Source organism: Lactuca sativa, chromosome 6 (genome assembly GCF_002870075.4).
Source record: "Lactuca sativa cultivar Salinas chromosome 6, Lsat_Salinas_v11, whole genome shotgun sequence".
NCBI lineage: Eukaryota > Viridiplantae > Streptophyta > Magnoliopsida > Asterales > Asteraceae > Lactuca > Lactuca sativa.
The window spans coordinates 90,772,377-90,797,810 of record NC_056628.2 but is presented as its reverse complement, the minus strand read 5'-3'; the positions used below and the strand labels follow the sequence as shown (position 1 = coordinate 90,797,810).

The 25,434-nt window shown below is 39.5% G+C and overlaps 1 protein-coding gene across 1 annotated transcript; it reads right to left on the bottom strand.

Moving 5' to 3' along the window:
* Window positions 1-19,932: 19,932 nt before the first annotated feature.
* LOC111912046 (14 kDa proline-rich protein DC2.15) lies at window positions 19,933-20,933 on the bottom strand. Its single transcript, XM_042895581.2, has one exon. The coding sequence runs from the start codon at window positions 20,588-20,590 to the stop codon at window positions 20,045-20,047; it is 546 nt and encodes a 181-aa protein (XP_042751515.1). The 5' UTR covers window positions 20,591-20,933; the 3' UTR covers window positions 19,933-20,044.
* Between the last annotated feature and the right edge of the window lie 4,501 nt (window positions 20,934-25,434).

Sequence of the window (25,434 nt, the reverse complement as noted above, 5' to 3'; positions counted from 1 at the left end):
AGTGGGAGCATAAGTGTTATGCTAATAATCATCATGCTAGTGGGAGCATGATAATTATGATAAGTATTGCAAGTTAGCAATGTTAATTATAGAAAACAAAAGTTTCAATTGGGAAAGAGTTGTTTTGCTATAATTAAGGGAGAGGAAATTATACTTAATCTCAAATCTATAAGCTTAGATCGTGAGGTTTTAATCATTTAGTCAAGGATATATATATTAATTTCATGTTGGAATGGCTCAACATAAGGAAATTCTGTATATGGGTCCATTATTTGCGTTCTAAAATTCGATTATGATTACGGCATCCCTTTTCATAATATGAATTATGAGAACTTGGCAAATAGAAATGGAAATGTTATAGCAAAAGACTGGTTTAGTCTTTATGTGAGACATCATGAATCGTGTCCCATATGCTTCAGATATAGGATCGATTACATGTGCTATATTCATCCTTTCTAAAATTTTCCAAATGCCTGGGGCATTAAGAAGGGAAAAGGTTTAGAACTGGATATGACTAAAAGGATTAAACAATTGTCGAGGAAAATCTAAGGTTTACCAAAGATTGGGTGCTCAAGGACAGTTGGAAGTGATAATTCTGGAAGGACCATATTGACATAGTCTGTAAGGAGGCAACTCTTGTTCAGAAATGATAGTCAAAATGGAATCTGGAAATGTTTCAAAGTTAGAATTTTCAATCTGTTTAAGATTAGGAAACTTAATGCAAGAAGGATGATTCCAAGGAGTTGATCTCCTTTGGAATACTCTGTAATGATTGTTGTCAAGTCTTTCTGACTTTGTGTATAATCATTACAAGAGGATCAATGCATATAAGTTTAGAATCTAACAGATTTCAGTAAATGGCATGAATTTGGAATTCTTGCATTTGCGGTAAGGATTTTGGAGTGTGAAAAGAGAATCATTGGAGTTATGTTCAATTGATCTAGTTCACAAAGTAAAGATCATAGACAAACATAGTATGCATACTTGGTGTATGGCATGACTAGTGTTTAGAAAACATAGTGTACATGCTTGGAGCATGGGGCAACTATTGTTTTAAATTCAAGAATAAAGTTGATAGCTGAAACAGTATACAATGAATAATGTGTAATCATATGGTGATAAATAAAAGGTGTTTTATTTATGTTCAAAGGGTTGATACCATATTGGATTCAATTATTATTGTGTTTCACTTTGCATGTTTTGACTTCCCGAATAAACTAGGTTATTCTTCCGGAATGACTAAGTTATTCAAACCATCCACAGTCGGTCATATGTTGGAAGTAGATATGAATTAAGACTGTCATGGGTTGGCTTGTAGAGGTCTAAGGTGTTGGACAAAGGGCTACAACACTCATGAGTACTCATAAGTTCTAAGTATTGGATTCAACCCGCGCTCATTGGAATCACTTCATGGATTTTATCACGAGTGATCATGAGACGATAATATCTTATATTCTTCAAACCTAGAGATATGAGTTGTTACTATGAGTTGGTTGTACATTGATTGCACGAAAACGCATTTGGTAACTCGGTGCTATAAAACGTGCCTTTGTGTATGATTCAACAAGTAGTAGAACAAGCCATATGAGTCGAAGTTTATCCGTTCCTTTTACCTTCAGGATAAAAGCGATATCTGTGGGCCCCTCGATGAGTTGATGATGACAAATGGAAGTGCTTGGCCGTGCCAGGACTGATTTGATTTGTTCAATTAGTCAGTCGTCATAAATCGAAAATTGGGAAACAACAAATGGACAGAGAGAATGATTATAATTGTGACAACCCTATATTTTCCAAAAGCATTGTAACACTCAAAAGCCAAATACAACGGAATTAACCTCGAAAATAAAGTGTTCAAGTATCTAAGTTGGGATGCCTCAAATCTTTGATATCATGCCAAGGTTTCCAAAAACATAAAGAACGCTCAAAACCGGGTTATATTGAAGAAAGTATAACCACTCGTATATTTACGACACGACGTTAAAACATTATTTGACGTAAAAAGTAAAATCTCAATAAAATACATTCTTGCCTTAAGTATCTAAACAAAAGTCGTAGATCTCGTTGAAAGGTGAGCGTGCATAAAAAGATCGCCCAAATTGGACCTCGTATGAAGAAGTTACGAATTTTCAAAGTTTCGTAACAGTAGTAGAGGGCTAAAAACTCGGATTGAAGATCGAGTGTTATTTAGCTATCGCCACCTAAATGGAAGTTGAAGATCTCCTCAGTGGTAATAAAACGATAAAAAGACAAACGAAAACCGATGTCGAATAAAGAACCTATGAATTTTCTTATGAACTTTAGGAGGCCCGGCCTATTAAAAATATATCATTAAAAATGAAGTCAAAATTAGCCGACGGAGTCTAAATGAAAGTTGTAGAGCATAATCTCACCTACGCGTGGATATAAAGAACACGAAAAACGGAGCTCGTACGCGAAAGTTACGGAATTTAGGAGAGGACAGGCCGGATTACGCCCCGCGTTCTCTGGGAGTACGCCCCGAGTACTAGACCCAGAGTCGAGTCCCATCGGCCCGCCCCCTCTACGCTTAGCTAGCCAGGAGTCGTAAGCCATGATGCCATATTACGCCCCGCGTACTCCAAAATTACGCCCCGCGTACTCACTCTTCCAGCACTATAAATAGATGGCATGAGCTTCGAGTTTTGGCACACCTTCACAATTCCTCAGCCATTCTCCCAGCTCCAGAGACCATTTCCTTACCTTGGTTTCCGCACTCGAGCCCCCGACGAAGAATCTACGCTGCAGAGATTCCCGAGAACCTGAAGACGCAACTTTCCGCGCTCGAAACTTTGCTCAACTCTAGCCTCTCTCTTCAAACTTAACGGGTGAGTTCATACCCCTACCATTCAATTATTTTCATGTTTTAGGGGGGAAATACAAGTACATTACAAGTCAAAGTATCATTTTATAAACGTAAACGAAATATCTATCTTATAGAGTATCGATACAAACATCTTTATGTTTAAAGGGTTATTATATCACCAAGTTATTTTTACTAAATGGAAACATACTTTCTGAGAAACTATAATGAGTATAGTTAACAAGTTATTCATACATTTTGCATATACATCTTGACAAACGAAATACTTTCAAATGAAGTAAAGTCTTTCTTATCGTAAATCTGTTTATACCAAGTAATGTGAGATATTCAAACTTCAACGTACTCATATGTATGCATTGCAAGTCCTGTATTATATACCATAATCTCTTGGAGGGAGAGCGTGATACTTGTGTATAGATCTATACGGGATTGACAACCCCGCACCTAAACTATTAGCTATAGTTAGACCGGCAGGTCTGGGGTGACAAATGTCATAACACTACAACACCTGAAGAATGTTGTTACAGGCCGTCAGTGTCAATAGTATGGTTATAAAACTCACATAAAAGTATAAAAACAAGTTGATTTACGAGATTCATATATGCATTTCAGTTTTCCATTTTATTGTTAACACAAATTTTATCACTATTATTCAAGTATGGAAAACACTAACGCACTCTAACACGGGAAACTTTTCAAATCATTTATAGAAAATATTGGATTTTCTAAAAACCTCGTTCATCGATTTACTATAAAAAAGGACATACTTTTCAATGCAAAACACTTATGAACTCACCAACTTAATTGTTGACACTTTTTCGAAACCACTTGTATTTCTCAGAAAATCAGTAATACAGGTAACCACTGGCTTTTGGAGAAGGGAACACTAAGGATGTTTTATTATTGAACATTTATCATCTTATTGTAATATTCTTTTGCTAATATGTATAACGCAACAACATACGTTTTCATTATATATGTGATGGTTGTGTTACTTCTTTACAATATTCAATGGTTGTGATACTACGTGAAGTCATCCACCCCCGAATGTTTCCGCCATTCTGGTTTGGGGGTGTGACAGATTGGTATCAGAGCATTGTTTATAGTGAACTAAGTATATCGAACCACATACGATATACAAACTATAAATGCAAAGGGGACCAAAAACCCTCTGATGAAACATTTTCATGAAAAAAAAATACTTTCTTTTAAAGATATACATTTTTACAAGCATGCATTAATCTCGTATCATAACAAGTTTTACTAAAAAGTATTAAGGCAAGTTACGACACTACGATTGAGCCCCGGGGTATGTAATCAGGTCGAGAATAAATATAGCCTGATCAACTATATTCATCCTGGATTTGACCAACGTACGTCGAGAAATGGTCGTAGTGGACAACAAGCCAAGAACTTACCAAATACAAATTATTTTAGTTTCGCCAAATTGAAATATTATAGGAGTATTATTAAAAATAGTTGTACAGATTAGAGTTAAAAATAGTAAGTCGTTAAGTAGAATTTTCTTTTCTTATAAAGTTCTCATACATCTATCCTAGTACAGACAAATGGCCGGATTCCATTTACCAGGAGATCCCTACTACCCAAACCAAGGCAACGGCGGTTGGATAGAAGAAGACCTGGAGGAAGACCCAGAGGAAATAGAAGAAGAGGTCGAGGAAGAACCCGAAGGGGTTATCGAGGGAGAATTCGAAGTCGAAGTCGGAGAGGAATTCGAAGTCGACGAAGAGATCGAGGAGATTTCTAGCGGGACAGACTCCGAGCCAGAAATGTTCGAACCTCCCATCCCTCATCCTCCCGAAATCAGGCCATATCAACCGGGACCCATTCCCATGTGGGGAAGTCACCTCTACTACTGGAGCCGCCAGCAAGGTGTACGCCCTCCTTTCGGCATGTGCCGAGATTTTTACAATGTCAGTGGGGGAAGCTCAGCTGATCGAGCACTTCCTGTTATTGTGAACGCTATAGCTACCCAGAACTACGAGACGGACAGGCAAGCAGCCAGAGTTCGCGAGGTCAATGCTGCTACCCAAGGTAATGCCGCTGACATCCGCCGTTTGGAAGGACTACATGAGAATACCCAAATCTACACGGGGACACTTCAGAACCAAATGATAACGGCTCTGGCAGATATAAGAGAGATGAAGGAACAACAAGTAGATCTTGAGAGGCGACTAATGGGAGTCAAACGGTCGGATGCTGAATCTAGCTCCAAACGCCGCAAGTAGAACTTGTTCGAGCCCCAACAATTTTGTTATAGATTAGGATAAAAAGTTTTCCCTTATTTCCCTTATTTTCCTTGTTGTATCTATAATCGAAGACCTCTAGGAGGATCAAATTTTCCAAACAAAAACATGTAATGTAACACGCCTCAGGTGTGACCTATATGTATGAATATGAAGTATTTCTTATTTTATACCTCTCAAAAATTACGAGTTTTAAATTTCTATGCCTACCTTGAAACCATAAACTAAAGTCAAAACAAATTACAAGATACAACTAAAACACGATTGTCAAAACATTAGAAACTTATAGTATTCATTCTTATTTTTCTCTACCAGAACATGCCTCCTCGTAGATCAACACGCATAAACTCAACTTCAACACCACCTCCACCACCTCCTCCAATTATGGACACCGTTATGTTCCAGACTGCTGTAACCGCTGCTATAACTGCAGCAATGGCACAAATGAGCAATAACGGATCGGGGGGAGGAACAAACAGTTTTACAAATGGCCAAGTTCAAAGCCGTTCAGGGGTATGCACTTACAAAGACTTCACCAACGGAAAACCTATTCCCTTTTACGGGACTGGGGGAGTATTGGCTCTATCTCAATGGATAGAGAAAACGGAAGCTGTATTCAAAATCTGTGCATGTCCTGAAGAAAGCAAAGTAAGGTTTGCCGCTTTTACTTTCTCTGAACGCGCCCTGACATGGTGGAACGGCCACGTCCAGACACTAACCCTAGTGGTGGCAAACTCCATGGGTTGGGAAAACCTGAAAAGAATGCTCCTTCGAGAATACTGCCCAAGAGGCGAGATTCAGAAGCTTGAACAGGAACTGTGGAACCTCTCGATGGTAGGTTCGGACATAGCAGGTTACACCAACAGGTTCAGTGACTTAATAACACTTTGCCCAGGAATGTTAACCCTGGAAAGCCAAAAGGTCGAGAGATACATCTGGGGACTATCACCCCAACTTCGAGGAAGTATATTAGCTTCCAAACCCTTGACCTTCGCCAGCGCCAAGGAACTAGCGCAATCTCTTGTTGATCATGGTGTCTGTCAAGGAGTTGCGACTATTATGGCTGAACCAACCAAAAGGAACAGCAACAACGAGATCAATGCCAACAACAACAAGAAGAAGAAATTCTGGAACAAAAGTCAGAGTTCATCTACAAGGTCAGAGTTCGACAGAAGCTTTCGAGAGCTACGATTGCCAGTTGGTTCCTGAAGTCATACGCAATAATAGTTTTAGACTTATCCAAGTGGGAGACTGTTGGATTAATGTCTAAGTCCATAACTATAATTGGTAAGACTTGACCCAACCCGGCATGGTCCATTTGGGTTGCATACCATCATGCACTTGGATAGACTATAATGAGAGAAATAAGACACTTATGGTTATTAATATATTATAAGTTCTAGTATATTAATAATAAGAATAATAGGACTATTTAATTAGTATTGATCAAGAATTAATCTAGGATTAATTAAGTGATCAAAAGAAGACTAATTAAATATATGGGTTGATTGTGTAAATCATCCATACTTGTATAGTGGGCTAATGCTCCATGGATAATCAAGTTGGGCTAAAACCCATAGGATGGTCCATGGATTCTCCATGGTGTATTTGTACCCATGGATCATGGAAATGAAAGGCCATGTCAATTAGGGTTTACATGGTGTAACCCTAAATATATAAGCATCTTATTCTTGACCAAAATCGGCCACTAGAGTGTGGTGTAAAAGGGCTAGCCGATTTCATGAGTTGTAGAATTCTCTCAAGCTATTCTAAGTGTTTTGGTGATTGTGATTCCACTTGAGGCTTCCACACTATTAGGGCTAAGCTCTTAAAGCTTGAAGACATCAAGCTACATCAAAAGGTATGTATTCTATCTTGTTACATTCATTGATTTGTATGCTAGATTAGGATAATACCTTGGAAGTTCTTATTTGCATGTATAATAGAGAAAACATAGATCCAAGGTATTTAGGGTTGCATGTACACTTAGGAAGTGTTAGAATGCTCAAAACCCAACAGTGGTATCAGAGCCTAGGTTTGCTTTCTCTTATACTTGATGCAAATTGTTGAAAAATGCTGAGAAACTCGATTTTCTGGCTTTCTGGGCACTGGACTCGCCGAGTCCACTGATGAACTCGCCGAGTCCATGAGTAAAATCATCCTACTCGCCGAGTAGGTTCATGCACTCGACGAGTAGGAGCCCCAGACAGCATATTTTCGTGGTTTTTGGCTAGAAATGGACTAGGAACATTACCCTAAGTTGTTTTTGAACTTATAAACTTGTTTTTGATGTGGTAATGTTCATGCTAATCCAATTTCAAAGATAATTGTCAATAGATTCATGTTTTGAATTAGTTTAATGATTAGGCTAATTACATGAAAAAAGTTTGATTTGAATTATCTTGTTCTTATGAGTTGCTTAGATTAATAGAAAAGTTAATTGATTATGTGTTTTCAATCCAAATTAATCTAAGAGTTGATTCTAAAATGTGTTTTTGTAACTTGTCCTCAAGTTATATGAAAAGTCACATTTAAGTTTCATAAAACTCATAAAACTCCTCAACCACCTACTCCACAGTTCGACACGACAACCTTAAATGCTGTTGTAGCTGCAGCTGTGGCTATAACCATGGCTCAATATCATTCATCTGGTTCCACTGGAGGAGGAATTCCTGTCCTGTCAACTCATGGTGAAATCCCGGTGCACTCAAGAGAGTGCTCATACAAGGACTTCACCAATTGCAAGCCATTGTCCTTCAAAGGGACTGGCGGAGTCATTGCCCTCTCGCAATGGTTCGAGAAAACCGAATCGGTTTTCGAAATCTGCTTTTGTCCCGAGGAGAGCAAGGTGAAGTATGCTGCTTGCACCTTCGAAACTAAAGCCCTAACATGGTGGAATGGCCATGTTAAGTCACTATCCCTTATAGTGGCTAATGCGATGGGCTGGGAAACTTTGAAAGACCTCATGATTGAGGAGTACTGCCCGAGGGGTGAGATCCAAAAGCTGGAGGAAGAGCTATGGAGCCTAACCATGAAGGGCTCCAACGTAGTCGCCTACACCGCCAGGTTCTGTGAACTGGTGGCCCTCTGTCCCAACATGATCCCTTCAGAGGGAAAGAAGATCGAGAGATACATATGGGGACTGGTGCCCCCATACCAGGGAAATGTTTTGGCATCACACCCCACTACATTTGATAGTGCCAAGGGATTGGCACAACGGCTCATAGAGCATGGGGTTTGTACCCCGGCCGCAACAACTACCTTGGCCATCTCAGAACCCGCAAAACCCACTGATTCCAAGTGGAAGTTTTGGGATGACAAGAAGAAGGCTAAGGCTGCCAAAAAGCAGCAGGTCATGGAAGTACATGCTGCGATAGCACCTGCCGCTGCTGCTCCGGTAAAGCAGTATGCTGGAAGTTTGCCTAAGTGCAATAAGTGCAACTTCCATCACGTCGGCGCCTGCCGGGAGATACAGTGTCTGAACTGCAATGGGAAGGGGCACACTGCCCGTTTCTGTAAAGCTCCGGCGAAGCCAATCAACCAAGCCCCCGGTGCTAAAGCGGGACAAACTTGCTATGGATGTGGCGAGGTAGGCCACTTCAAAAGAAACTGCCCGAAGGCAGGGTTTTCCGGTGGAGCGACAAGAGTTCTGGCCATAGACCATGAGGAAGCAGTTGCCGACCCACAGTGGTCACTTAATGAACCGTTCACTGTAGAAATGGCTAATGGGAAGACAGAGAGCACTAACAGTATATTCATAGGGTGCACCCTAACTTTATATAACCATTCATTTTCTATCGATCTCATGTTGGACTCAATTAAAAGTGTCGACGTCTTTATGGGCATGGATTGGTTGAGTCTTCATCGTGCCGATATCATGTGTTACGAAAAGGCTGTTCGCCTTAATCTGCTGTCTGGAGAAACCTCAGTAGTTTATGGCGACAAACCCGACACGAACCTTCGTATCATCTTGAGCATCCAAGCTCAGAAAATATTGCGAAAGGAATTTCGTGCATTCCTTGCTCATGTGGTCGACGTGAGCCAAGAAACGAAGGACATTCAGAACATTCCAGTAGTACGCGAATTTCCCAACATCTTTCCAGAAGAACTCCCAGGATTACCTCCGCAATGTCAAGTCGAGTTCCGAATCGACTTAGTTCCAGGGGCTACCCTAGTAGCCAAATCGCCCTATCGTATAGCACCTACAGAGATGCAAGAACTATTTGGTCAACTTAACGAACTACTCAGCAAGGGCTTTATAAGACCAAGCTTCTCACCCTGGGGAGCTCCAGTCTTGTTCGTCAAGAAGAAAGACGGATCGTTTCGTATGTGCATCGACTACAGGGAGCTCAACAAGCTAACCATCAAAAATCGTTATCCATTTCCTCGTATCGATGATTTATTTGACCAGCTTTAAGGGGCGAACTTCTTTTCAAAAATCGACTTAAGATCCGGATATCACCAACTTCGAGTGCAAGGGTAGGATGTTCCAAATGCAGCCTTCCGAACTCGTTATGGGCACTAAGAATTCGTAGTGATGTCGTTCGGATTAACAAACGTTCCCGCAGTATTCATGGACTTAATGAATAGGGTGTGTCGTCCTTACTTGGATCAGTTCGTCATCGTCTTCATCGATGGCATACTTATCTACTCTCGAAGTAAGGAGGAGCATAGTCAACATCTGCGTCAAGTCCTCGAAACATTACGTTCGGAGAAGCTCTACGCGAAGTTCTCAAAATGCAAATTTTGGATTCGACGAGTCGAATTCTTAGGGCACGTGGTTAGCGAAGAGGGTATACACGTGGACCCTTCAAAAATCTAGGCCATTGAGAACTGGTCAGCACCGAAGACGCCTACTGAAATTTGTCAATTTATAGGCCTCGCTGGCTATTACTGCAGGTTCATTCAGAACTTCTCCCGCATAGCAAAACCTCTTACAACACTAACCCAGAAGGCCGTGGCCTTTGACTGGGTAGAGAAACAGGAAATAGCATTTCAAACGCTCAAATGAGCCTTGTGCACCGCACCAATACTATCCCTCCCTGAAGGGATAGAATACTTCGTAGTCTATTGCGATGCATCGAATCAAGGGCTCGGATGTGTTCTAATGCAACGAGGTAAGGTCATCGCCTATGCCTCGAGATAGATGAAGACACATGAGGTCAACTACACGACCCACGATCTTGAACTAGGAGCAGTTGTGTTTGCTCTGAAGATCTGGAGACATTACTTGTACGGAACGAAAAGCACTATCTTTACAGACCACAAGAGCTTACTACACATATTCGATCAGAAGGAGATCAACATGAGACAACGACGGTGGGTCGAGCTACTCAGTGATTACGAATGCGAAATTCGTTATCATTCGGGTAAAGCCAACGTAGTAGCTGACGCCCTAATTCGGAAGGAATATTCTGGTCGTAGAGTCAAACAATTTACTATGACTATCCATTCACATTTGTCCACACAAATTAATGCGGCTCAGCTCGACGCTTTGAAGCCGGAAAATGTGGCGGGTGAATCCCTGAGAGGGATGGATAAGAACTTGGAGGTTAAGGGTGGCGGAGCTTATTATTTCATGGACCGGATCTGGACCCCGAAACTCGGTGGTTTCAGAGACTTGGTCATGAACGAGGCGCACAACACTCGTTATTCCGTGCACCCGGGTTTAGTTAGATGTATCTGGATCTTAAAAAGTTATACTGGTGGCCTAACATGAAAGCAGAGATTGCTACCTTCGTGAGTAAATGCCTTACTTACGCAAAGGTCAAGGTCGAATACCAGAAACCCTCCGGTCTACTACAACAACTTGAGATACCGGAATGGAAGTGGGAGCGGATAACTATGGATTTCATAACCAAGTTGCCCAAGACAACGGGTGGACTTGATACCATATGGGTCATTGTCGACAAATTGACCAAGTCTGCGCACTTCCTGCCGATCAAAGAAACAGACAAGATGGAGAAACTTACAAGAACCTACATCAGGGAGATTTTACGACTGCATGGTGTTCCCTTATCCATTATCTCGGACAGATATAGCAGATTCACTTCGAGGTTCTGGCAGTCGTTACAAAGTTCCTTAGAAACTAGGCTGGACATGAGTACAGCCTACCATCCACAGACCGACGGGCAAAGTGAGAGAACTATCCAAACCTTGGAAGATATGTTGCGAGCCTATGTGATCGACTTTGGGAAAGCATGGGATACTAATTTACCACTTGTCGAATTTTCCTACAACAGCAGTTATCACACGAGCATAAAGGCTGCTCCATTCGAGGCCCTCTATGGCCGAAAGTGCAGGTCCCATTTGTGCTGGGCTGAGGTGGGTGATACCCAGTTAGCTAAAGGACGAATTCCTGAAAGCACTCTCACAGGTTAGGAGATCATCTGGGAAACGACGGAGAAGATCGTTCAGATCCGTGAACGATTGAAAGCCTCCACAGAACGACAAAAAAGCTACGCTGACAAGCGAAGGAAACCGTTGGAATTCCAAATAGGCAACCGTGTTCTATTGAAGGTCTCACCCTGGAATGGATTAATACGCTTCGGAAAGCGTGGAAAGCTAAATCCAAGGTACATTGGGCCTTTTGAGATTCTCGCAAGAATTGGCCCCGTAGCTTACAAACTTAACTTACCGCACGAACTCAGTAACGTACATTCTACCTTCCATGTATCGAACTTGAAAAAGTGTTTGTCCGACGAGACTCTTGTTATTCCACTCGAAGAGATCGAGATCAATGAGAGCCTCAACTTCATGGAGGAACCAGTAGAGATCATGGACCGAGAGGTCAAGCAAACGAAACAAAGTCGTATCCCGATAGTGAAGGTTCGCTGGAACGCCAAGCGAGGACCGGAATTCACTTGGGAGCATGAGGATCAGATGAAACTGAAATATCCTCGTCTTTTTATTTAGTTATTTGTAACTACTTATTTGCTTAAATTCTAATTTCGGGACAAAATTCCTTCTAAGGAGGGGATGATGTGACAACCCGAAATTTCTATTATGTACAAACAATATCAAGTCAATAGAAGTTAGAATAGTTGCAGTAAATTTTCAGACTTTTGGTATAAGTTTGAGTATTTTAGGATTTACACTAAAAGAAATATCAGGAGAGAGGATGCACTAGGGTTTTGTGCAACTCTGTTATTCCAAAACTTCCTGATATTAGAATTCAATGCCTGAATAAAATATTTTCTGCCAAAAACCCCAGGAGTATATATATGATTCTGAGCCATATTTATTCATTTTTTCCATTTCTAACTAGAGAAAAGCCAATTTCTCTCTCACGGATCTTCGGCCTTTCGTCCCAAAACGTGAGTACTTCTATCTAGGTGTGTTATAGAGCTTGTTATGTGTCTAATAACCTAGCAATCATATGGAAACATCAAGATCAAAGAGTTTACGGCCCAAGAACATCTTGGACCGTAAACCCTTCTTTAAGGGCCAAATGAGTGCCTAGGTCCCTTCCTTACCTTGTGAAACTAGTCTAGACTCGTACCCTAATGTGTGTAGGGCTTGAAAATACCAAAAAAACCATACCCATGAGAGATTATGGCCATATTCTCTAAGGGTTTTGGTTCTTGGGCCGTAAACATCGAATAAGGGTACCAAAGTGTGCCTAAGGCCTTCTTTAGCCTTAGATAAATGTCTAAACCCTATCCTAGATGATCATGGGACTTGAAAATATAAAAATACCACTTTCCATATGGGTTTACGGTAGTAAACCCAAAAGGAAATGGCCTTGGGGCCGTAAACTCCTCAAAGGAGTATATTGATGCCCTAAACCCTTCCAAGGACTAAGCCATCAAGTAGCAATGCTTCTAGGGAACATGTAAAGCTCCAAAACACCAAATAAGCTAGGGCTTAGGAGCTTATGGCTGTAAAATCAAGAGTTTACAACCGTAAACTCCTTGTGTGATGGTTCTTGGAGAGTAAACTCAAGAATGGGGTCCTTTGCAACCATAAACCCACTAGCCTTGTCCTACAACAACTTAGATGCAATCCTTAGGGCTAATAACACTTATAAAAGGTGTTTAATATGTTCTAGGTGGTCTTAACATTTTCAATTAGTAGTTTAAGGCTAATTGGGTACATATATGTGTGATTATATGTTAACTAGGATCATAGAGTGTGTTCAAGACTTCACTTGACACCTAGCAATCCTACATCTTCAGTTCCTCCATACCACTCACTACAGGTGAGTTCATACCCCTTAATCAATGGTTTAAATGTTTTTAAATGCTTTATGGGGGGGGATACAAGTTAAATACTTATAGTTATTACATCAATCACATGTGATTAATAACTACAAAACCAGTGATTTTCTTACTGTTCAAACTGTTTATCAAACTGTTTTGCTTCAAACTGTTTTACAAATTCTTATACTTATCAAATACATTTACCTAAGCTCTGTTATACTTATTATCAAATGCATGCCTATGTATGTATAGTTATATAAGCAATGTTTAAAAAGCTTAGGAAGGCCAGCTCACTTTATTTCCTTTTCCCCGTTGGGAGGTGGTCTGGTAAGGTATCGGGTATCCGTCCGAAGGTTGTTTAAATATTAGTTATATATCATGTGTACATATATAGTCATCAAGGTTCTTCCAGTCCATTCAATACCCTTGGGTAGCAAGGGTATACTTCCATGTTCATACGTACCAGTTACATCACTAGTAAGTTACCATAGGGGTAGCACAGGAGAATACTAATACTATTACTATATCAATGAAACATAAAATGAGTCAGTTCATTCATGAGTCAGTACATTACTATACATGCTAGATAGAGAGAGAACATACATTATAGCTAGTACACGCAGAACATTACAGTACATACAGGCTAGACAGAGAAAGAGTACACTTTTAGTTAGCACATTCATTACATATACATTCATGCAGTTATGTGAACCATTGAGCGGGTCATGACACTTCCTGCCATGATCTCTTTTGTATCCCGAATCTCCTTAATTGGGGAGCGTATGAGTTTGCGTATAGATCTATACTGGATTGACTATCCTACACTTTGCTCTCGCTACAGTGGGACTTGCAAGTCTACGGGTGCCAAATGTTATTTCTTACGGCATCTTACATCGTCGTTTTACTCGAGTCGGTAGCAGGATACAGGTCGATCACATGTTACATTGAACACCTTTTGTTTTAAGGTAGTTAGCACAGCGGTAGTCACTTATTACAAATACTACTGTACTATAATATTTTCCCATAACATTCACTTTGTGAATATTCACACGATGCACGGTAATGTAAAAAAACTATATTTTGGATAATGATAGTCAGAATTGGGAAAACACACATTCTAACAAGAGACACACACATAGACACTAGATGCCTTGGTAGAAGGCTACAGTTAGTAGGAAACATAGGGTTTTCTAGGTGAGTTCAAACATTTTACAAAACATTGTACAAAACATCTTACGAAACATTTTACAAATGCTTTCATACAAACACAGACATTAATATACTTATGATCTCACTAGCTTTAAGCTGATACTTGCTTTCAAAATAACTTGTATTCTCAGGTCACCACTAGACAGGTACAGGTGCCAGGCTTTTGAGAATATGGAGTTCGTTCAAGACTCATCTTTTATTTTGATATGTATATTTTGGCGTCTATAACTTTGACAGAACACACATGTATGAAATTATATTATTAATGCAATGGATGATGTTGTTGCTTGTTTACTACTATTCATTGTTGTGATACTATACATGACGTCCTCCGCCCCAGAATGTTTCCGCCATTCACGGTTTTGGGGTGTGACAATGTTGATTTGGTAATTTTGGTTTTGTGGTGATTATTTGCTAAAAACTTTGGTAATTGGGTTTTTGTCCCAAGTGCAAGAAATAGCAATGTACTTTAGCTTTTTGTCTTAATATAAAAATAGTAATCTACTATGGCATCATAAAATGCATGTTGATTTTGTAATTTTGGTTTTGTGGTGATTATTTGCTAAAAACTTTGGTAATTGGGTTTTTTTTTCCCAAATGCAAGAAATAACAATGTACTTTGGCGTTTTGTCTTAATTTAAAAATAGAAATGTACTTTAATAGATTTTGTTTATGTTTAATAATTTAACTTGTAAGTTTATATATGCTGTTATTTATTATGTAGTTGGAAAATCTTCGAGCAATACTGTAACATCCTGAAACTCAGGTAAAGCTATTTAACCCTTCTATTTTTCCAAGTTGTCAAGATAAGTCCCTTAAGTAAAATGACAGACTTGTGAGTACGCTGGGCATACTGAGGAGTACGCTACGCGTACTAGCATGCTTATTTGGGACGCGGACTTGCCTGGGTACGCTGGGCGTAATGGTCCCAGATACAAACCCTAAATGTTTGGCTTCTGCACTATTTAAAGGATGCTAAGGCTCATTTCTCAACCTCCATATCAGAGAGTGAACCCTAAGAGAGAGCCTGCAATTGTCCTTAGGTTGAGTGTGTGTGTTTTGGAGCTAAAAATGTCTTGGTGTGTTAGTGAAGAAGAAGGAGAAGCGCTTGTGGAGGCTAGGGCTTGAAGTGCAAGCTTGGATCTGAGATCTATAGAGAAAGGTGCTTCATCTAGAGGTATAAAGTTCAAAACTTTCCTCTTTATTTGGTTGGTAATTGCATGGACCATTTCTAGGGCTAAAAGTCCCAAAGGTGGAGACTTTTTGAGTGTACTGTACTCTAGGGACCTAGATCTATCCCATTCCAGTGATATTTGTGTTCTAAATCCATAAAGTTTCCATCTTGGTCGTTGTTATGAGGCCATGCTTGAGTTATGAGCGTTCTAGAGTTAGGAAATGGAATGTTAGGGGTGTTAGTGACTTGTCTAGCCATGCAAAGGCTTAAAGTCTCCAACTTTATGGATTAAGAGGCTTAGAAATGGTCAGATCTAGAAATTGGACGTGGGTCTTAACCGTTTAAGACCTCAAGAGCTTAGAGTCTGAAACTGGGAGTTACGCGGGGCATAATCTTAGTACGCGGTGCGTAAGAGGTCGTGCACCCCGTTTCTGTGAGGACACCGGGTATGCCCATTGTACATGTTTGGTACACGCAGCGTAACCTGGAGAGTTGACTTTTGTTGACTTTTAGGGTTTGGTCAACTTTAGGGTCTTTGGGCCATGGAAGGGGTAAAATGGTCTTTTTCCCTTCTGAGAGTACTAAGAGAGGGAATAGTCTAGCGTTGAGAAATGTATTGATTTAGAGTGTTTATTTCATATGAATAGGCAGAGGCTAGACCTGATTATACAGAGTTCGAGATTACCGAGTTACCCAATGTGAGTCTTCTCACTATACTATACCTGGAAGGGTACCTATGTGTGACCGGAAGGTCTTGTATGGAATGAGATGTATGTGCTATATGCTGTTATGTGAAATGTATGTGTTATGTATGTTATGAATGATAATGACCGGAAGGTCAGGAGGTTACAGACCGGAAGGTTGATACGGGTAGGACCGGAAGGTCTATCGGGATTCGGGACTGAAGTCCCCTGAGACACTTGGATCGGAAGATCCTACAAAGTTATGGCCTGGAAAGGCGTATATGTTATGGGTGGTATTTTGGGGAACTCACTAAGCATTTATGCTTACAGTGTTGTGTTATGTGTTTTAGGTACCAGTGAGGACCACGGGAAGGCGCCGACTTGATCTGCACACACATGAGGAGTTTCATATAATATGATCTTGGGATGCAATGTTATGGATTGTTTTATGATACAATGACATTTTTATAACTATTATGAATGGAAGTGTGTTTTTAAAATGTGAAAAATTGTTTTGAAATTGACGACGTTACAAGTTGGTATCAAAGCCTTGGTTTGAGGGATTCGGGTACACCTTCGGGCGTATCTAAACTCAAACTGAGGATATGAGAGATTTCAAAATAAAAAAATTTCACAAAAATGTTTTCAAGAGTAAAAGGTTTTTGAAAAGTAGAGCAGAGCAGTGTGTACGATCAGCCAGCGCCCGAACAGTGATTTTCCAATATACCCTTACGTTATGTGTTATGAGATATGTTATGATATTATATGCATGCTAGATTAGGCTAGGTATTCATATTAGGACTAGAGTGGCCTGAATTGTGATGCCTTAGCCTTGGAAAATTTTTGGTGCTTGAGAGTGAATAGGTAGCAGTGAGGAGCTTGTGAGAGATCTACCGAAGGGTAGCCTATGCTAGCGAGATTTAGAGTACTTGTGATCTGGGATCCAAGGAGGAGGACTTGGGGTGAATACTGATGCGGTGTGAGCAGCAGTATAAGGGCCCGTACTACCAGACACAGCGTATCAATGCGCAGTCCAAGTAAGAATCCTTAGGGTACTAGGGAACAAGTAGGGATGTGTTATCAAGTGCGAGTATGCTAGAGCAGATCTCTGATATTTTATGTTGTATTTCATCTAGAGGTATAAAGTTCAAAACTTTCCTCTTTATTCGGTTGATAGTTTCATGGACCATTTCTAGGGATAAAAGTCCCAAAGGTGGAGACTTTTTAGTGTTATGTACTCTAAGGACCTAGGTCTATCCCATTCCAGTGATATTTGTGTTATAAATCCATAAAGTTTCCATCCTGGTTGTTGTTATGAGGTCATGCTTGAGTTATGAGCCTTCTAGAGTTGGGAAATGGAATGTTAGGGATGTTAGTGACTTGTCCAGCAATGCAAAGGCTTAAAGTCACCAACTTTATGGATTAAGAGGCTTAGAAATGGCCAGATCTAGAAATTGGACGTGGGTCTTAACTGTTTAAGACCTTAGGAGCTTAGAGTCTAAAACTGGAGTTACGCGGGGGCATAATCCCAATACGCGGGGCGTAAGGGGTCGCGTACCCCGTTTCTGTGAGGACACCGGGTATGCCCAGCCGACATGTTTGGTACGCGCAGCGTAACCCGGAGAGTTGGCTTTTGTTGACTTTTAGGGTTTGGTCAACTTTAGGGTCTTTGGGCCATGAGAGGGGTAAAATGGTCTTTTACCCTTCTGAGAGTACTAAGAGAGGGAATAGTCTAGCCTTGAGAAATGTATTGATTTAGAGTGTTTATTTCATATGAATAGGTGGAGGCTAGACCCGATTATACAGAGTTTGAGATTACCGAGTTACCCGAGGTGAGTCCTCTCACTATACTGTACCTATACCTAGAAGGGTACCTATGTGTGACCTGAAGATCTTGTATGCTATGAGATGTATATGCTATATGCTGTTATGTGAAATGTATGTGTTATGTATGTTATGCATGATAAGGACCGGAAGGTTAGGAGGTTACGGACTGGAAGGTCGATACGGGTAGGACCGGAAGGTTTACTGGGATTCGGGATGGAAGTCCCCTGAGACACTTGGATCGGAAGATCCTACAGAGTTATGGCCTGGAAAGGTATATGTGTTACGGGTGGTATTTTGGGGAACTCACTAAGCATTTATGGTTACAGTGTTGTGTTATGTGTTTCAGGTACCAGTGAGGACTGCGGGAAGGCACCGGCTTGATCTGTACACACATGAGGAGTTTTATATAATATGATCTTGGGAAGCAATGTTATGGATTGTTATATGATACAATGAAATTTTTATAACTATTATGAATGGAAGTGTGTTTTTAAAATGTGAAAAATTGTTTTGAAATCTACGTCGTTACAAATACTCAACGACTCGGCATGTAGGGATGAACTTTATTTGTTTCTTTAATCATAGAATAATCGAGGAAACGATGGGAACGAAGATGATGGTATGTAGAGAGGAGCTTTATTACTATATTACATTTGTTGTCACGTTTTGCAACTTGTTAGAATTGCAAAATTTTTGGTTGTTTGATGTAACTATCGGCGACACTATTATCGTCGACACTCTTACTTTTGATATTTAATCGGATGTTATGTAATTAATTAACGACAACACTAGTACTTTTGATATTTAATCGGATGTTGTTATGTAATTACCGGCAACCAAAATCGTTGATTAAAAAAAAGTTAAAAAACTGAAAACTATTATTACCGACAACACCATTACCGGCGACACTATCATTACCGACGACTGTACTCTTTAGTGGCGACAAAAGAATTAGCGGCACCTTTACTATTTAGTGGCCACAAATTGACTAATAACGATGGAGCAGTAGCGGCGACTTATTACCGGCGACGTGTCGCCGCTATTACCATTACCGGCGACAACGAGATCCTTTAGCGGCGACTTTTATCGCCGCTTGTTGCCTTTTTCCTTGTAGTGGGAATTTTGATGGTAGTGGGTATTTTGATGGTAGTGGGTAATACCTCACGGAGTAGAAGCCTCTCATGTTTGAACCTGGGCAACTAACTATGGAGTATACTAACATACTAACCAAAATACATTTTGGAGTAGAAGCCCCGGGTTCGAAGAGCAAGGGGATTCTAGAACAAGGAGTATACTAAAATACTAACCAACTCATCCGTTGTCCAAAACAGGAGCAACAGAGTTTTGGCAAGATAAAGAAAGATTACGGTTTTAAATTGGAAGAAAAGTAACAACCATATATTGGAATGTATTAAGTCCACTTCTCGCCAGCTTTTATGTAGTTAAAAGTCTTGAAAAGTAACAACCATATATTGGAATGTACTAAGTCCACTTCTCACCAGCTTTTATTTAGTTAAAAGTCTTGGTGTTCCAATAAAAATTGATCGTTAAAACTTTATTGTTAATAACATTTACAATAAACGGGAAACATTATAATTATATGACTTATACATGTTCAATGAAAAAACACTATAGTTACTTATCAATACAAGGATAAAAGTAAATATTGTAAGAAAGTTATGACGTGAATTGTGGTGAAGGATCATTTACTTCCAGGAAATAAGAACAAAAGTGAATTTTATATATGAAAAAGTGAAAGGACTGACTTGTCACCAACATAATTCTCAACACACAATCTCGTACAATGTAAAACCAGATGTAATGATCCAGTCATGTAGCTTGAGTTAGGCGCACTGGAAGCCACTTGGGACTTGGTTGCCACAAGCATTAAGTAGCAAGCTGAGAGACAGTGGTACATCGAGATTGATACCCAACACGTTGGCTTTGATGGCAGTGCAAAGGCAGAGAGCAGCCTCAAGGTCGATTAGTCCTTGGATAAGAGAGCAGCAAGGCTTTACTGGTGGCGAACCCACCTCAACACTAACCAACCCCCCAAGAAGATTGGCGCACACTCCTAGTTTCAAGGCGTCTCTAGGGCATGTTGCCCATGGTGGGTTAATGTTTGTCGATGGGTTTTGGTTTGGGTTTGCATTGGAGAGGTTGGGAGTGGGGTTAGAATTGGAAGAGGAATTGGGATTGGAATCGGAGGTGGAACTAGCGTTGGAATCGTGGTTAGGGTTAGGATTATAGTAAGGGTTCATATTGGTGTTTGGATTTGGGTTTACGTTACTTTTTGAGGTAGGGGTAGTTTCACAACCATTAACTATGGTAAACAATAGATGGTTGTTAACAAGAAAAAGAACCAATAAAACACTGCATTTTGATGCCATATCTAATTTATTGTCCAAGGGAGAATATGATGGTGAGTGTTGAGTGCTTAGAATGAGGGTATTGTGGTTTTTTATAGGTGCCAATGGAGGGTGATGTGTTCTATAAATGATGACTGTAGGAATAAAAGTCTAATACTGCTTCATCATAACTGTACCAAAACTTCACGGATCTTAGCTCCAACTCTTTTTTTTTTTATTTTTTTTTTATTTTTATTTTAATTAAGATTAAGGAAACAATAGCTTCATTAAATCCAAATTAGAATCTAATTATATACCAGTAATTCTTTAATCAATTTATATCAAAGTTGTATAGTAGTTTTCATTACATAAATTTAACATGTAATGTTTATGCCTATTCTGTCAGTTTATCTAGTTTTTTTACTTGTATGTGTATGCCATCTAATTATAACCGTATACTGTAATACATATCTATATTTTTTTAAATAGTATTGCAAAGCTTCATTGCACTTTCTGAATAGTTTCTCTAGTTTTATTTCTTATTACCATGTTTAAGAATTATGCAATGGAAAGACAAATTATCATATGATAAGAAAAACGGAAACAATGCAAATGATTGTATTTTGAACAGCAAAATTACATTACAACATTCAATCCCCAGGTTATTGCTAGCTAAATGCTTTGTAATTAATGTTCGTCACACAATCATTCCTGTGTTTCCATATCTCCCGCACAAGGGCATCGGTAAAAACTAGATCACCACAATGGTAGAACAAATACATTTATCTTTTAACAGCAAGAAAGTGCATCTAATTTTATTTAATATATTGCAAATAGGAGGAGAAAAACAACAAAAGTTCACCAAAATCGAGAAGCCACGTTTTTGTTTTTCACTATTTTTTTGTCAAATAACAATCATGCTATTATAAAGTAACCAGAGAATCATGATCCCAAGATACAAGGATAAGAATCTCTAAAATATATTGTATGTATCAATAACACTTTAATAAAATATATACCCAAAAAGTGCGTGGAAAAAATTTATATAATTAATATACAATATTCCATAGTGGTTTTTAAGATGTTAATATACCATATTTTAATGTCTGATTTATATATTATGTATTTCACATGATACGTGACATTCTATGTTTTTTTAGGGACAACAGTTTCAATTATAAAAAAGAGAACCATCAGGAGGCTGGGTGAAGTACACATAGTGATGTGTAAAAGAAAATCAACACTGTTCGGAATAATCTGTAAAAGTATGAACATGGAACGGTTAAGAAAGCAACGTCACCATCAAAGTCATCACTAGTATCATATAAGGCTACTCATGTTTATGTAACTTCTCCCAAAGTCTCACCTCACATATTCTCACCACAAGGAGACCTATAACGACGCCACTTTCAACAACCATGCCGATGACATGTCATCGTAAAAGGCTATACCGACGACGTGTCGTCGGTAAAAGTGGAAAATGTCGTTGGGATAGATGTCGTCGGTAGAGAGCCACCAATGCATACGACATGTTATCTTCAAAAGGTCTTAGGAATGATTTTCGATGGAAAAAAAAGTGTTATTATAAACCTATTCCGACGACCTATCATCAGTATAAAGGTCACCTTTACCGGCGACATGTCGTTAGGACGGGGTGGTGTGGTGGCCGGAAGTCGCAATAGACGTTGTAGGCATTTTCAGAGAATTATAAACATGAAATCAAACAACATATATCAACTTTTACATTTTCATACAACAATATCTAATAAAAAAATTACCTTTTCTGTGGCGGTGGGTGGTGTGATGGTCGAAAGTAGTAACTAGTAAGTCGGTAGTGGCTGGAAGTGGGAAGTCGACGTGGTGGCTGGTGTTCACCGGAAAATAACCTGTATTAGCAGAAAAAATTGAAAATTCAAAAAATCTTACCTGGAACAGGGATATTGTGGTCGTCGGACGACGCAATAGCCGTCGTCGCAGGTGGTCAAACCTCTGGTGACAACCCTATGGAGACACAAATAAAAAACAAAAACAACAAAAACCCAAAATCATAAAATCGAACCGGAAAAAGAGGGAAATCGGAGAAGAATGAGTGAATTACGGCATACACGTGTCGTCGGCGGTGAAGACGAGCGGCGGAGGTACTTTCGACGGACAATCGCCGATCAAGAGAAAGAGAACAAATTTTTGGTGTGGCGTTGCAACTGAGAGGGGTTGAACGAAGCAGATGAGTAAACACCCTATACCGACAACATATCGTCGGTATAGAGTTAAGTCACACGACGTCGTTCACTCTTTTCATAAATTAAAAATAAAATAAATAAGCACTGAGTTGACATGGAGTATCACACTGATCGCTATCATTCTGTATCGACGACTTGTCGTTAGGATAGCCCACAAAAACCGACGTTGTTTCTATTTTCTTCAAAACTAAATATAAATAAATAAAAACTATATTTTGTGTAAGCTATACAGACGGTATATCGTCTGCAAAAGTGTTGACGGAACCGCATAAATACTTTTTTCCTGCCTAAGGTATACTGCCTAAGGTATACTGACGACTTAATATTGCTGTATATTCTATATATTCTAAATATTCACATGTCAAAAACTTTTAATCGACTCTATACCGACAACATGTCGTCGGATACAATACTGATGAGAATATCCTCTACATAGATGTCGTCTGCATAGGCCTTATTTCTTGTAGTGTCTAGAATGCAAGACCACTCATATATTTTTACTTACAACAAACATGACGTCGTCATATTACTACAGAACAAGGGTCATATAGATTTCCTCATGCGTTTACTTTTGACCCAATCAAAAGCTAAGGTCTAGTTACTCCAAGGATATCTTCCTATAATTCACATTTGCCTTGTATGATCGAATAAATACACATAGAATACATACATGGGATAACTTATAAACAATACAAATGGAAAATATATAATACATATGTCGGCTAACATCTCCCCACAGTAGGAATGGAAGGTCACGAGCTAACTTTTATATTGTATCTGAAATCGGGAAATAGAGCTGAGGGAAACTGCCTTGTGTAACGCCCGGTTTTGAAAGTGTTCGATTGTGTCTTCGGAGGCCAAGGGTATAAGCGTAATCTGACGATTTGGTCTTTTATGGGTCTCGGGTCTTACGCCGAAGGTTGTAGAGCTCGGGTGTGGAGCTGGGAGCGTAGGTTTTCTCACCACTTTTGTGTGGATATGAAGTTCGTAGGAAACGGACTTAGAGTGAGGAAGTTATAGTACTTTGGGGTTATTAGCATTATTTGTCCTTAGTGGAGAAAAGTGACAAGGAAGGTGGCAAGCACAAAAGTACGCCCAACATAGAGGGGATGAGGAGTCGCGGGTGTTGGAGGCGTACGCCCAGCCTACGAGAAGTATGTCCAGCGCACGCTCAGAGTCCCTAAACCCTAATTTTTAGGGTTGACTCACTATTTAAAGCACCTTAAGTCTGACGGGGTGCACATCCCTTTCATTCTCAGAGCTTAAACCCTAATTTCGAGTGGTATGATAGCTTCATTTTATTACTTCTTTCCGTAGTTTATTTTTAGTTAAAACCATCTCATTTTAGTTAATCTTCATGCATATTTTCTCTATTTGTCATTTTTCTCCTTTAACGAGTGCTTTCCAGTCTTTTGAGCTTATTTGTAGGATTTATCGAAGACTTTTTGTTATTGATGGCTTAGAAGGATGCGGGACTTATGGAGGCATGTGATTTGCTTGTGCACTTGAAGTGGTGCGATTGGGTTGCTGCTTGCATAAAGAAGAAATCAATTTGGAATTAATTTGTGAGCAAGGATGATGATGAGGCGACGCAAAATCGAGCTACAAGAAAATTGAAGGAGTATTGGGTCAATCATTGGAATGCCTTGGAATGGAACAAATGGGCTCTAAAGAGTTATGCATGTGGGCTGAAGTTGAAGAATTGAAGATTGGGCTAGAATGCATGTCAAATGGCCCAATTCTCACATTCAGCGTGACCCACGCAGTCTGCATGGACTCATACGCGGTCTGCATGAATTATGTTGAGCTGATTTTGGGTTTGACTTGTTGACTCTATTTGTGGATGTTTGGTGGGTGGCTTTTGGCACCTTTTTTAATCCGGAAATCAACTCCCTTTTGCTGGAGATTGGAGCCATTATTGTAGGACATCAATTGAAGAACAAAAACCATTCTCTCTCAACAAAGCCTTGGAAGATTTGAAGAATTTTTGGAAGAATAGTGTAATTTCCTTCCATCTTGCATCTAAGACAATGTTTGGTACCACTAAATTATATTGCTTTTCTTTTACTTTGGCCATGCTTGGCTAAACTTTCATTTGGTTGATTAGGTTTTAACCCATGGATGACTATTTGCTTTGAAGACTTATCATTACATTGTGTTTGAAGTTTATGGAAATGTTTTCTAGTTAAACATCTTATTATGTTTATTTATCTTTGATCACGAGCTTGGATGAATGAATACTTATTTTTGTTGACTAATTTCTTGGTTAAGTAATGGATCTTCAAATTAGTAAGCAACAAATGGTTTATATGTTTGTTTTCATTTCATTTAGACCATGGAAATGTTTCCTCCATAATGATAATGTATGCATTTGATTATCTTTTGGACTTGGTAACTCTTATAACTTAAAGCTAATTGATTTTCACAAGATTTTATGCTTCATTAATTTTGTGACTTCAATTAAAGAAACGTGTTAAGAGGTCTTCTAACCATTTGAATTTCTAAGAAGAGTTGAGGCAATTTGTGCTTATGAATTGCTATAGCCAAGTTAAACCAATTCACAAGTGTTATTCCATTAAGTCTAATGACAAGTCAATCATATCATCCATGAGGTGTACCCCAAAATCAACCAATTCTACTTCATTG

Bases quoted from the DNA above. Each gene is read 5' to 3' on its own strand.
- LOC111912046 (XM_042895581.2), bottom strand. From the start codon at position 20,590: ATGGCATCAAAATGCAGTGTTTTATTGGTTCTTTTTCTTGTTAACAAC.